The sequence below is a fragment of the Patiria miniata genome, unplaced genomic scaffold (genome assembly GCF_015706575.1).
Source record: "Patiria miniata isolate m_02_andy unplaced genomic scaffold, ASM1570657v1 HiC_scaffold_13, whole genome shotgun sequence".
Taxonomy (NCBI): Eukaryota; Metazoa; Echinodermata; class Asteroidea; order Valvatida; family Asterinidae; genus Patiria; species Patiria miniata.
The window spans coordinates 14,210,288-14,223,568 of NW_024037051.1; the positions used below are offsets into that span (position 1 = coordinate 14,210,288).

Sequence of the window (13,281 nt, forward strand, 5' to 3'; positions counted from 1 at the left end):
TATAAGGTAGACATTGACTTTCTTTTCAATTGCGACTGCATCCAATTAAGTCATATAGGCTAATCTAACAGAAGAGGCACAGAAAACTTGAATCCAGTTGAAATTATTTTCAAAACTAAAAGGCCCAATATGGATAACTTGATATAAAAAGTATGACAGTTTTGTAAGTTGTTTTTGTTAAGCGCACGATGGTGATATTTCCCTGTATAGAGCCTTGTGTAACATAGACTTTTGTACTTTTTAAATATCATTGGATAACGTTACATTTTGCAGGTGTTGATTGGATTTCGTACTGATACTGAGTCAGCACTTTGAAAATGGAATGTTCGACTTTTTTCAACTTGGTTAAAGTTCAATGACGTAGACGGGAAGCACAAGGTAAACAAACAAAACAAAACATCCCTGAAAGTTGAACTGCTACTCATTACCGACCCTAACCGACTTGTTCCTGAGTATGCTAAACTATAGAATCAAGATTGCTTTCTATATAGACATGGAAGACAAAGTATCAATGTGGAATGATTCTACATTGTACCTGATATTGATTCAAAACTAACCTAGTGAAATATATAACATTACCATTTGTGTGCAGAATGCAAATGGCTTATAGACAATTACCATTAACAAACGACTTCTTTGAAGGGGCTTCACAAAAATCAATACGCATGCCTCTGGCCCACTTCCAAGGTATAGGGGGCTTCGCCAATCCAAAATGGAAACTACTACATTGTTAAAGTACACAGATGCTTTCAAATAACGTGTCATTTTGGTCCTCGTTTTTTGCCTTCATCTTGAGATTTATGCCAACATGGGCTGATCGTTATTTGATGAGGTAATGTATTTCATTTTTTCATTAAAGAAACTACATTCTAGTGCTGACAAAAATAGCTTGTCGGATGGTAGGCATGCAATTGTCGTAATACTGGTGGCTTTATGTTACCAAGTTCCCAAAGCGCTTGGTCAAAATCTCCATTAATTAGATGACAATATAGAAGACACCAGGTCACTACTATGGCAAACAAGCCATACATCATTGCGGAAATATAACATTATATTATGCACTTAAAGCAAAACCACATATTAAACCAAACCTTTAGCAATTAAAATATAACAAAAGAAAATATCTATATCTATGGCAGAATAGTCTAATTACAGCCTAAAATAAAGATAAAAATAAGATAAAACAAAGCCTGCTATACAACCAACATGTATCATTAATTCCCAAAAGTAATTTAATAAGCGATTACATTAAATAGCATCATCAAAATGTATTTTCTAATAAATGCGTTGTTTTATAGACTTCCACAAAGAGTTGTACAAGTTGCTCCGATAAACTTTGAGAAAAGGCAATGTTCATACAAAACAAGTATATACGTCATTTGTTTTGTTCTGTACATGGATGATGGATCCATAGGCCTATACATGTACACATTTTTTGTGGAAAACATGCAGTTCCTTTTTCTGAGAGACTAAAAAAGGTCATCACTGGCAATGCTGATGACTTATGCCACAATTAATTCCTTCAAAAAAAAGTGCCACTTTGGGAAAAAAATCAATTACATGTTCATTGTATATGTTGTGGCATACATTTAACTAACATAATCCCTATACTTGCTGAACCATGATAACATAAATTCTATTAAGAATTTCACATTCATGATGTACCCCCTCAAAAACCAACAGCATCATCTACAAGTAAACCGCACTTCCAATATACCAATTTCCTTTGTAGGAAATCATCACTCTAATCTTATTCCCAATCTTTCTTAACGGAGTAACTCCACTCCCACTCCAAGTAGATATTCTTGTCATCGTCTAAGAATTTACCCTTGACAATGTAGACACCACGGCTTATCATACCCGCGGGTAACTCATCCACAGGAGTCTGGAAGATCTGCTCTTCCGTTTTGGGTCCGTAACTCCCAACCATAGCATTTGCGTTGTCCACTGCAAAGAACAAGTGGTTGATTGAGGTTATACCAGAGTTGTAATGACTCGAGTCAATGACTCGACTCGAGTCCGAATCGAGTCACATATTTTGGTGACCCGACTCAACTCGAGTCCCTAAGGGCAAATGACTCGACTCGACTCGAGTCCTTGCGAGCAAATTACTCGACTCGACTCGAGTCCCTCATCAGAATGACTCGACTCGACTCGAGGAAGGCTATTGAGACTCGAGTCCCAAAAATATAAGCAAAACTTTGCGAAAAATATTTGCAATGACGTTGGCGAATAATGTATACATATACATACGTGGCTCGATCAGTGTCCCCATTAGTTGAATGACGATCAGCTGGCACCCACTTAGTAGTAGCCCGAATGTAAAAATTAAAAAGCCAAAAATGACTTCTCTCTTGTGTTTATTTATTGTATAGTGTATGCAGTGCTCAAATATCTGTGACTCGAGCTAAATACTTTGACTCGACTCGACCACACACTGTGACTCGACTCGACTCAATTCGACCGTCTTGACCTAATGACTTGACTCGACTCGAGTCACTTCTTTCAAATGACTCGACTCGACTCGAGTCACTAAAATTAGTGACTCATTACAACTCTGGCTTATGCAGGGTGAGTCCAAAAAAGCGGAATCCAACCCCCCCAATATATATAGTAAAAATGTGTAGCACCGAAAATAATAATGACTGGAAAGCCAATTTCAGAAACTGCTTTTAGATAAAAAAAAAATAAAATGAAATTGCATAATCCGTTCGAAGAATAGGCCTATATCACCATTTAAACGCAATGACCCTAAAAAGCGTTTCGTCCAAAAAAAGAGAGCAATATATTGTGTCCTGTTTGGAACAACAAAGATAATGACACGGAAAACTTGTTTTAACAACTGTCAACAACTTTAGTACATAATATCTTTACTAACAACCCTTCTTAGGCAAACAATATCACTTCTACAATCCACTTTAAAATAAAACAAAGAAGACGGGCCTTCAAAAGAACCTTGTGAAACATTTTAAAGTTTTAAAATTAGGTTTTATCGCTGATGATGTTTGTAGACAAATGTGACGACTATTCTTGAAATCGCATTTTAAGTTTTATGGTCACCGTATTTAAATGGTAATATTCTTTGAAAAATGTTTGAGCAATTTTTTTAAATCTAAAAGTGCCTTCTATGAAACAAGCTTTCCAGTCATTATTAGTTTCGGTGCTACATACTATTTAAAATATGAAATATGTTTTTGGGGGTTGGCGTTCCGCTTTTTTTTTGAGTCAAACTGTACATGTTATTTGCATTTCCTGGATTTGAAGAGCCAGCCAACCGACCGACCGACTGACCAGCTTTATTACCAGCTCGACTGAAAATGATTAATTGGACTGCCTGACTGCAATGTCCAACTGACCAGCCGTGAACCTTTCGAGCCCTGCTTAAGTATGCAAGCTCATAGGTTTGTTATTTTCCATTTGTCGATCACCTGTCGTGATGTGTTCTTGGGGATGGTCGTAAGTTCCTTGACAACGGCTTAAAACACGTCGCAAATTACGACGTGTCTAGTAGTCATCGCAAAATAAGAAGAGTCCTTTTTTTAGCCAGTTTTATGCCAAAAACATTACATAAAGTAGATTATAATACTGAGGCAATGTGTGTAAAATTGTAAATAGAAAATTCATTGAATAAATATGAATTAGACTGGAATATTGATTTGAAAATTCAAAGTAGCTATACAGTCCACTTACAGCTTGTTTTCCTTCAAAATTGCATCTCACGACCGCCATTTTGTTTTAAGCTTTAACAAATTTCGAGCTGAGATCCGACGACTCTTTGTTGAATATCAGACGACTATTTACTGTACGCTGACTACTGAATACATAAAACAGTCACCGAGTTGTGCTATAAATACACATGCGACGCGTCGCACTAACGACGTGTTTTGTGAAATGGATCGCAGGACGCGTCGTAGCTGCGATGCATCGTAGGGATACGACGCGTCGCAGCGCTCCGATGCATCGTAAGTTACGAAGAGTTTGATGAAATCAGGATCAATTGAACTATGTACACGGAACGCAGTGGCTGCGCTTTGCGGCAAAATTGCAGTCAGGCAAGATGGCGTCGGTTGGTCACCCCAAACTGTATGGTCTTTGCTGATGACGGGGTACTTGCGAACGGAGCGGATAATAAATTTCTCAACAAGTTTGAATTTGCAACACACTGACAAGGATAAAAGGATGTTCAGGCAATAACAAGGGTAATTGAGGTCATCCTTGCGCGAGGCCAATAAAAAATTTGGGGGGGATAATAGGTGTTGGTTGAGTCCTGGGATAAATAATCCACCTGGGTTCCGCCAACCCGCCGATTCCGCCACAAATGGTATTAGAAGTATAAGCGGGATCGGTTTCGCCACGCTATTTTCATCCTTAATCTAAATGCTACAGTCTCTCACTACATCCCGTTGATCTGCTGATGTTACTTTGTCTTAGTGCATCACTGACTGTAGCTATGTGTGAAAGCAATACTTTGGTTTGATGATGAGTTTTATCTGTATTTGGGTTAAATTCTTCATTTCATAATTTGTTTTGAACAGTGGTGGTTCTGGCATCACTTCTTTTTTGCAGTCGGAGGGGGGGGGGGGGGCGGAGGTCATGCCCCCTGCCCCCCCCCCCCGTCTCCAAAAAAAGTGCCCATATTCTAGCCTATTTAGAACTTAAAATTCAAGCATTTCTAGAAATTCCCTACACCCTATTTTGTTCTATCCATTTTCAGCATTAATTAAAGTAGATTTACAAGTGATCATAGATTTTGCATCCCTAAACAATGTACCGCGATGGTTCCTCAGCACAAACAAAGAAAAGGCAGCTATTAATTAGGGCACCATGTCGCGTCACATTGAGACTTTTTTTGGAGGGGGGTCCAGAAAAAATGTGTCAGATGGTTACCCTGTACTACGGGTGTTTTCTCACAAAAAGGCGCACCCATGCAGTGTTCTATTCAAGTTCAGTACATTACAAGTCCATTCACAAAAAAATCACAAATACATTTTAAAAATCTGGTCATAAGTAGTAGAGGATGACTTATAACAAAAGAATGCATTTAATAGTCAGAGGTCATTTCAACAGCTTGTGAAAGGCCTTGGGACTGGACTGGATATTGTGTGACTAAAATCAAAATGCAACACCGTACATTCACTCACCTCTGATGCCCTTTCTGGAAACAACGTAAAAAAACCGCAGTCCAGAGACAATCTGACGTTGGACCTTTATTGGATACAGACCAAAAAAACCCAAAGACAACAATTCAAGAATCACGAAAAACCTTACTATTAAATCTATTCTGTTCGGACCGCACGCCTGAGTGCAGAATTCATCATCATAACGACAGGTCCGATTGGGTTGAAGCTTGGTGCGTACCTAAACCTGGATGTGTTATAGATGACAATGTACGTGACGTCATGATGACGTCATCACGTGACAAGTGACGTCATATGCTTTGAAGGCCTATATCTACAGAACGACAGGTCCGATTGGGTTGAAAGTTGGTATGTACCTAGAACGGGATGTGTTATAGATGAAAAATGAAGTGGCATCATGATGACGTCATCATGGGTCACGTGACGTCACGTTTAAGATAAATAGATTTAATCTTTGAAAATAAATATAAAATCAACCGTGACAGACCTGAAGATGACTTTTTCGAGAATCGATAGTGAACTTGCTTTCAACGATGTATGCTCTGCCTTAATTGTCATTTACAAAACAATTAATATAGATGAACATTGATGTGACGTCATCATGACGTCATCACGTGACATGTTGTGTCATAATTCAAAGCCCTATGAGAATGTGATCACATATTATATGCAATGTAATCACGTATTATATGCAATTCAAAGCCCTATGAGAATGTAATCACACATTATATGCCACCATTTATTATAAACAGAACTACACATCCTACCTGGATGGAACTTATACCTAAAACTTTACATGTCACATGTCACAAAAAGTTACCGAAACAGCCCTGTGTTTGTCCACAAACATAAGTCTAGTTATGACTTAATTTCGTTTCGTTGCTGATGCCTCTTGGATGCCTCAATGTTCGATGGTCAGTCGTAGCTTCTAATGCCTTCCTGGTGCTTCTTTCATGCCTAATGGCAGTGATGACTTAATTCTGATGACTTGGTGATGCCTCTTTGATGCCTCAATGCTCGATGGTCAGTCATAACTTATGATCCCTTCGTGATGCCTTCGTGATGCCTTTCTGATGCCTGAGTGGTCCGTCATGACAACCAAATGCCTTCCTGGTGCTTCATTGATGCCGCTTTGATGCCTGATGGCTAGTGATGACTTAATGCTATTGTGTTGCTGATGCCTCTTTGATGACTCAACGCTCGATGGTTAGTCATGACTTCCACTGCCTTTGTGCTGCCTTTCTGGTGCCTCGTTGATACACGTTTGATGCCTGATGGCAAGTGATGACTTAATTCTGATTCCTTGCTGATCGATGCCTCTTTGATGCCTCAATTCCTCGATGTTCAGTCATAACTTTCAATGATTTCCTGATGCCTCTTTGATGCCCCTTTGATGCCTGATGGCTAGTGATGACTTAATTTTGATGCCTTGCTGCTGCCTCGTTGATGCCTCAATGCTCGAAGGCCAGTCAGGTTTTATGATGCCTCTTTATTCCTCAGTGCTCGATGGTCAGTCATGACTAATGATGCCTTCCTGATGCCTCTTTGATGCCCCTTTGATGCCTGACAGTCAGTGATGACTTCTGATGCCTGTTTGATGCCCGTTTGATGCCTGTTTGATAACTGCCTGTGATGACTGATGCTCAGTGAGGACTTCTGATGCCTTCCCGATACCTTATATTGATGCCTAAACAATGCCGTGAGCTTCAGATGAACATCAGCAGTCATAATTTTTACATCCATTATATGTTTCTTGATGACTGATTAATGTACGCCTTTAATGTTTTTCTTTATAAACTTTGCTCAAATTGCTACTCTTTTGATGTCCAATGATGCCTAAAAGAATGTGATGCCTTTTTGATGACCATTTGATGCCTATTTGATGGCAAAGCAGCTAATTCATGGCAAGTGCAGCCAAGCCGCCTGAAAGGTAAAGGGCGTTATCTCGGCATTGGGAGTTAAAGGAAATACACAACTTTTGCTTTTGCTGTACTTTTCAGAAAGGATGTAGTTGGGCGGAGCATATTGCAGCAAATATCGTCATTGAACTGACCTGGCTCTTTCAGTGCCAAACTCGTACATGTACGAGGTATATTTGTTAGTCCAATAGCGCCAACCTCGTACATGTACGAGGTAATGTTCGTAAATGTTCGTACTTAAAATTGCCAAACCTCGTACATGTACGAGGTAGAGTAAATATGTTATCAAAAGGGGGCGCTCTTGCTCTTTCTAATGGTACCATTTTCATGCATGTACGACCTGTATTTATTTTTTCATTCGAGTTCTTGAGAGAGGGCGCAGCACTAAATCTCGTATTTTCTGCAAAAAGTGCGGAATCTCCCTGTGTTCAGGCCAGTGTTTCAGGGTGTATCACTATGTTTGTGACTACTTTTGACTTTCAAATATATCAAGGATATACCAGAGAGTAACAACAACAAATTTAGTGAGTAAAACTTATTTACTTTTTTGTTTACAGAATTTTGAACAATTAACAAAAACGCTCGAAGTTGGGCGCTTTAGGGTTAAACTTTTCAAATTTCGCGGGCACTGAAAGAGTTAAAGTTTGTGTTTATACATGCAGATGCTGAAAGAAAGAAAAAACGAAAGCTGTTCTTGTAGTCTAGTTGCCTGACCTTACTTCAGACGAAACAGACCAATTTATAGAGGACGGGGAATTGTCAGGTCAGGGAACTGAATCAACTGGTCTCCACCCGTTCACGGATGTGTAACTTCAAACAAAATGTGGACTTATTAAACTTGTTAAAATGGGGGCAGTATTTGAACCAAAATAGTATTTTTTTTCTACTGATGGGCAGTACAAAATAATCCACTTTTCTTGAAAATGACAGCACACCAGGTGCAATGATTTCACATATGACGCATGGGCCCTTGACTATAATTTTAATTTTGTTTATGTTGCAAATGATTAAGGTGTATATATTCCCTTTTAGAAATTCCAAGCATGCCCCTTGGTGTGCACATTAGCAAGAACATGATCCCCAAAATTTTCTGGTTGGTGTGTTTTCCATGATTCAATATCTCAAACGCAGGCTCCGATATAATAGAATCTACTCACCTTGAATTTGATTTTATTAATCCTAAATTTGATTTTAATCTTCATGCTACGCACAATAGCGGGATCCATAATGTGGCTGTTGCATTTCCAATGATGCAATTCTTGAAAGGCAGGCACTGACAATATAAATTAGAATCAACTCACCCTGAATTTGAGTTTAATCCTGTAGTCGGCGCCTTCCTTAACCACAATTGGTTTATGCTTCAATTGAGAAATATCACCTTTGAACAAAGCAAAGAGGATGAAAAAAGTGTGACAATGCAAGTGACAATTGGGAAAACAAAACAATTTCAAAAGAAGACAACCTTCAGTTTAAAGCCACATAGGATCACTTGCATTTGTTGTTGTTTATGAAATGGACCAACTTAAAGTCTGTTAAGTAATAGCAGACATCGTTTGATTCTGAGCTATCAAATCCTTTGTGAACATCTTGCTGCAAAAAAATAATAAAAAAAATCAACCCATCCCCCCAAAAAACAACTGTATATTTTCAACCGTCAAAATGCACCTCGTAGAATTTGTTGTACATAGAACCCATAGGTCACAGGGAGTGCCCGAGTATTCGAGAAAATTGTTTGTTGCGATCATGCCAAGGCTAAGTCCTAACCAGTGGCGTAACTAGGGTTAAACGTCTAGGCAGGCACCTGCGGGTTCACTATTTTTTAAGGGGGGACTGAAGTGAGAATATGGTTAAGTGCATTTTTGTTTAAAACAATTTTTTTTGGGGGGAAGGGGATGGTTGTTAAAAAAATGATGGCTGTTAGGAAGTTATTTAGGCACCTTTTTCACATACAAAGTGTTACATGTAATGTGAGTTTCTTTTTTTAAGGCAAAGAAGTAAGGTTCAATTTTTTTAATGCGAATAGCCTTTTTGGGGGTTGGCTTTTAGTATTGTTTTTGTTGATGTGGGGGGGGGCAACACGGGACACTCGCACATCCATGCTGGAATGTAGACACTTTTTTTCCGGACATTTTTTGGCATCCGTAATATCAGAAAATGGTGGGGGAGGGGGCTGGTTTTCCCATCTTCCAATTCGGGCGGTCTTCAAAACCGACGATTATGCAAACGTGGCGATTTTCAGGGCGCATTGTAATGCATTTGTCGTTCGTGTCCTCGCTATACCAATTTTGGGAATATAGTTACAAACAAAATATTATATATTTACCAACGTGGACAGACTGCATTGTGAGATACCTACCATAACGTGAGTTACCAATATTAATATCCCTCTAGAAACTTTACGATTGTTTTTTGTTGTTGTTTTTTTTTTTGATAATTGAACTGGTAGCTTGCACATGACACCCGACACCCGACCGACACCCGGGTGTCGGTCACTTCGCCGACAACCACTTAGTCGACAACCACTTCGCCATTCATGGGGCAGTGTGGTGCAACGTTCATAATTGTTTTGCCTTGTCCTTTTCTGGTAGCGTGCGTTTTGCCTACTAATGACAAAAAAAATATTGCCAGACCAACAGAAGTTGGTTTTGTTGCCCTTTCTGTAGAATGTGCGCCTAATTTCAAAAGATTTTCTGTGAGAAAAATATTCCGAAGTACCATGGGTCCGAAGTCCCATTGGTCCGAAGTCCCATTGGTCCGAAGTCCAATTGGTCCGAAGTCCCATTGGTCCGAAGTCCCATTGGTCCAAAGTCCCATTGGTCCGAAGTCCCATTGGTCCGAAACAGAATACTGTGGCGAAACCGATCCTGACACCATTTGTAACGGAACCGGCGGGTGTTGACGGGAACCCGAGGGGACTGGTCTTTTTTATCCCAGGACTCCAACCCACACCAATTACCCCACAAAAAATATCTATTAGCCTAACGAACGGGGAAGCGGCTACCCATACGAAAGGGGGGGGGGGACAATTAACGAACGGTGGACTAAGCCTAGGGGCTGTTCGTTTGGTGGAAATTTACCACCGTTTAGTGATTGAGTAATTCATTGAATGTAATTAGAGCAAGACAAGTAGCGACGATAGGCCTCAAAGTGAACTCAAGTAACCCTCTTAACAGACCTAGGTATAAACCCTCAGTGAACTTGGTAACCATCACAGTGAACCTAGTAACCCTCAAGGTGAACCTGAGTAAACCTCAAATAGACGAGTTATTCCAAAGACGATTATCAATAGGATTTATTCAAGAATAGTTATAACAAGGGTCAACTGCAGTTACTGCATCCTTTGCAGCAAACTTAGCCTTAGGTAACCCTCACGTGGTCAACTGCACCACATGATTATAAACTTATACAAGTATAATCCCTGTTATTATTACAGTTCCAATACCTAACACAGATTGAGCTGTCCCAATAACCCTCACAGAGGAAAGGTAACCCTCAACCCAATTTACACTATGAGCCCGATGTACATATAGCCCTCGCACAAGAGAGGTTACCCTCAACACGATTTATCGTCAGAGCAGGCTGTACTATGTAATCCAAATAACCCTCACACGATCTGAGCGGTCCTAATAATTAACCCTCACAGGAAACCAGTAACGCTCACAGTGAGTTATACAATATAAACCTTACGTGCAGTAAATCTCACATGAAACAGGTAACCATCACAAGTGCTCAGAACACGGCAAAGAGTAAACTCGTTAGGCAAGCTAATCCAATGATTACGGCAATGATTGCCTCAGTCGTAAAACCCCACCGAATGGTGTCCAACCCACGACAAGCAATCTACCACCGAATCACAGTCTCACTAGCCTCTCAAACCAAGTTCTACAACTCCTGGTCCTTCTGTTCTAGCATTAATCAAGACACAATAATCAGTCTTAATTTCCCTACTAGATTCCATCTAAATCACAGTAGACAGTCGACACTGAATAACAGACCTTGAGCTACAACTTCACTCAATGATATATTAGATAACACTTAGTTTACTGCTTACTTGACTCGTCCCTGAACCCCGAAGCTTGGCTTCTTGCAACTTGGCAACAGCCCCAGAACGCGTTCCTACTGCATTGACGCCATCTTGCGAACTCACGAGATGATCTCAAGACCCCACGCTAAAGCATGCTAATTCTCGAACAGCCTTCACAATACGCGTTGCTGATTGGTCACTGTACACCATGAATTATTAATCTCCTGATCACGCAGAACAATTTATTGCTGATTGGTCCACGGGCACTTTGGCATTATAAGCACGCACCAAATGTCCTAGATCACGCGCATAAATAATTCATAGGACTTAGACTCCTATACAAGTCTTCATATACATGTACCCCTGTTTCGTCACAATACTGTGTAGTTCCACTTGTTCAGGTTGACTGACTCTAACCCTAACCCTAATCCTATGGGGCGTCGGACCAATAGGACTTCGGACCAATGGGACTTCGGACCAATGGTACTTCGGACCAATGGGACGTCGGACCAATGGGACGTTTATACCAATGGAACGTATAGACCGATGAGACTTCGGACCAATGGGACTTCGGACCAATGGGACTTCGGACCAATGGGACTTCGGACCAATGCGACTTCGGACTGTAGAGACGTCCCCGAAAAATCAACCCTAAATGCTTTGAATTTATAGAATGACAACACAGAGCTTACGAAAGACCCCCTCTAAATATAACTGTGGAACTGCCCTGTTTTTGCGTTTACCTGTCAGATCCAGAACAGTTTCCTTGTGGTCTACTGGAGCAAATACCATGGCCTTCAATAGTACATTTTGACCGCCTTCATCTGAAATTTAAGGAATTAAAAAGGTCATCTAAAGCACATGTATACGTATTTAACTGGCTTATCCATTTTGTGCCAGTAACAAAAGAAATATAGCGCACAGCCGCACATAGGCGGGCGCTTTCGAATTAACAGAAACCAAACAGGTGACGTCATCTTAAAGAAGATTTTAAGTTTTATATCTAGAGTACTACAAGTTCGATTGGGTTGAAACCTTGAAGGTACATGGACAGGGATGTGTTATAGACGAAAATTTAAATGAGATTATTATGACGTCATAATGTGATTTTTGAAATTTTGAAGATTATAATCATATTTCACGAACACAACATGCTCAACTCAAAATTGATAGTCACAACTATCAGCCCAATTGTGTTAGAAAGTTGTGACTCGTTATAATGTCATCCAAAACATGACTTTCTTTATATATTTCGATCATTTACACGCATATACACTTCCACAGAAAAGCATAAACCAGTAACAAAATCAAAACACTGAAAGGTCCTATATATTCTGTTCTTAGACAGATATAGACTTTGTCTTGTTCTTCTTTTTTGGTTTGAATGTATTAACACAGTACCTAAAAAATCTGCAGTGTTACCCAGTAGAGCTGGCTTGTACTTGACCAGACTTTCATCATCGGCGTCAAGTTCTTGAAGCGTCTGCAAGTCCATTTGTTTGGGCGGTGGGTAGTCGCGGGTAAGCTCTTCAGTACCCCTCTGAGCTGGCACGGCTTCTGGTTCATCTCCCCTCTTTACTGCACTCCGACAGGGAGAGACAGAATTAACTTTTACGCTTATATTACATTATACTACATTTAAGAAGATTCCCTGCTGAAAATGATAATAAAAGGAACTTTCCGTGGTTTGGGGCAGTACCTTACAAAGAGTAGCAGTTGTTTTCTGCAGACTGACGCGGTACAGGGATGCATGGGTTAACACGTACCTTTTCCAGACATGGCGTTTCAGAGTTGGACTGTACCAAACTATTCCGATTTAAATTACTACAAGCAAATGTCAATGTCTGAAATAGCAGAGACTATTCTTCCAACTACAACTGCCTGAAATTATACAAATGAATGTGCTATTTTTCGTGAACATTTCACAGACTTTCAGGAAGGAAGGGGGATTGTTTTGTTTGTAACTTTTGTTTCATGTTGTCCATCGTCTTTACACTGATTAAGGATACCTTTAAGGGTGTGCTTAAATTAACCAAGAACACACACCAACTCCGCATGGCAAAGAATTGCATATTTACTCTATTTTCAAATATTTGCACAAGTTTGGCAATTTGGCCATGACAAATCAAGGTAGGTCCGTGTGACCATGTGACACAGTGTGTTTGGCAGTTTGGCTTCATCTGATATTTCTGTTGTGAAT

General features: G+C 39.9%; 1 protein-coding gene across 1 annotated transcript; it reads right to left on the reverse strand.

The window, feature by feature from the left end:
* Nucleotides 1-379: 379 nt before the first annotated feature.
* On the reverse strand, nt 380-12,860 carry LOC119721602 (rho GDP-dissociation inhibitor 1-like). Its single transcript, XM_038191683.1, has 6 exons — nt 12,848-12,860; nt 12,504-12,659; nt 11,825-11,905; nt 8,359-8,435; nt 5,142-5,205; nt 380-1,947 (listed from the first exon to the last, which is right to left on the reverse strand). The coding sequence occupies exons 1-6, from the start codon at nt 12,858-12,860 to the stop codon at nt 1,751-1,753; spliced, it is 588 nt and encodes a 195-aa protein (XP_038047611.1). The 3' UTR covers nt 380-1,750.
* Nucleotides 12,861-13,281: the final 421 nt, after the last annotated feature.

Excerpts from the sequence above, each read along its gene's own strand:
- LOC119721602 (XM_038191683.1), bottom strand. Across the intron at positions 11,906-12,503 it reads GTACAAGCCAGCTCTACTGG|ATGAAGGCGGTCAAAATGTA; the intron begins GTAACACTGCAG and ends CTTAAATTTCAG. Across the intron at positions 8,436-11,824 it reads AACTGTTCTGGATCTGACAG|GTGATATTTCTCAATTGAAG; the intron begins GTAAACGCAAAA and ends CTTTGTTCAAAG.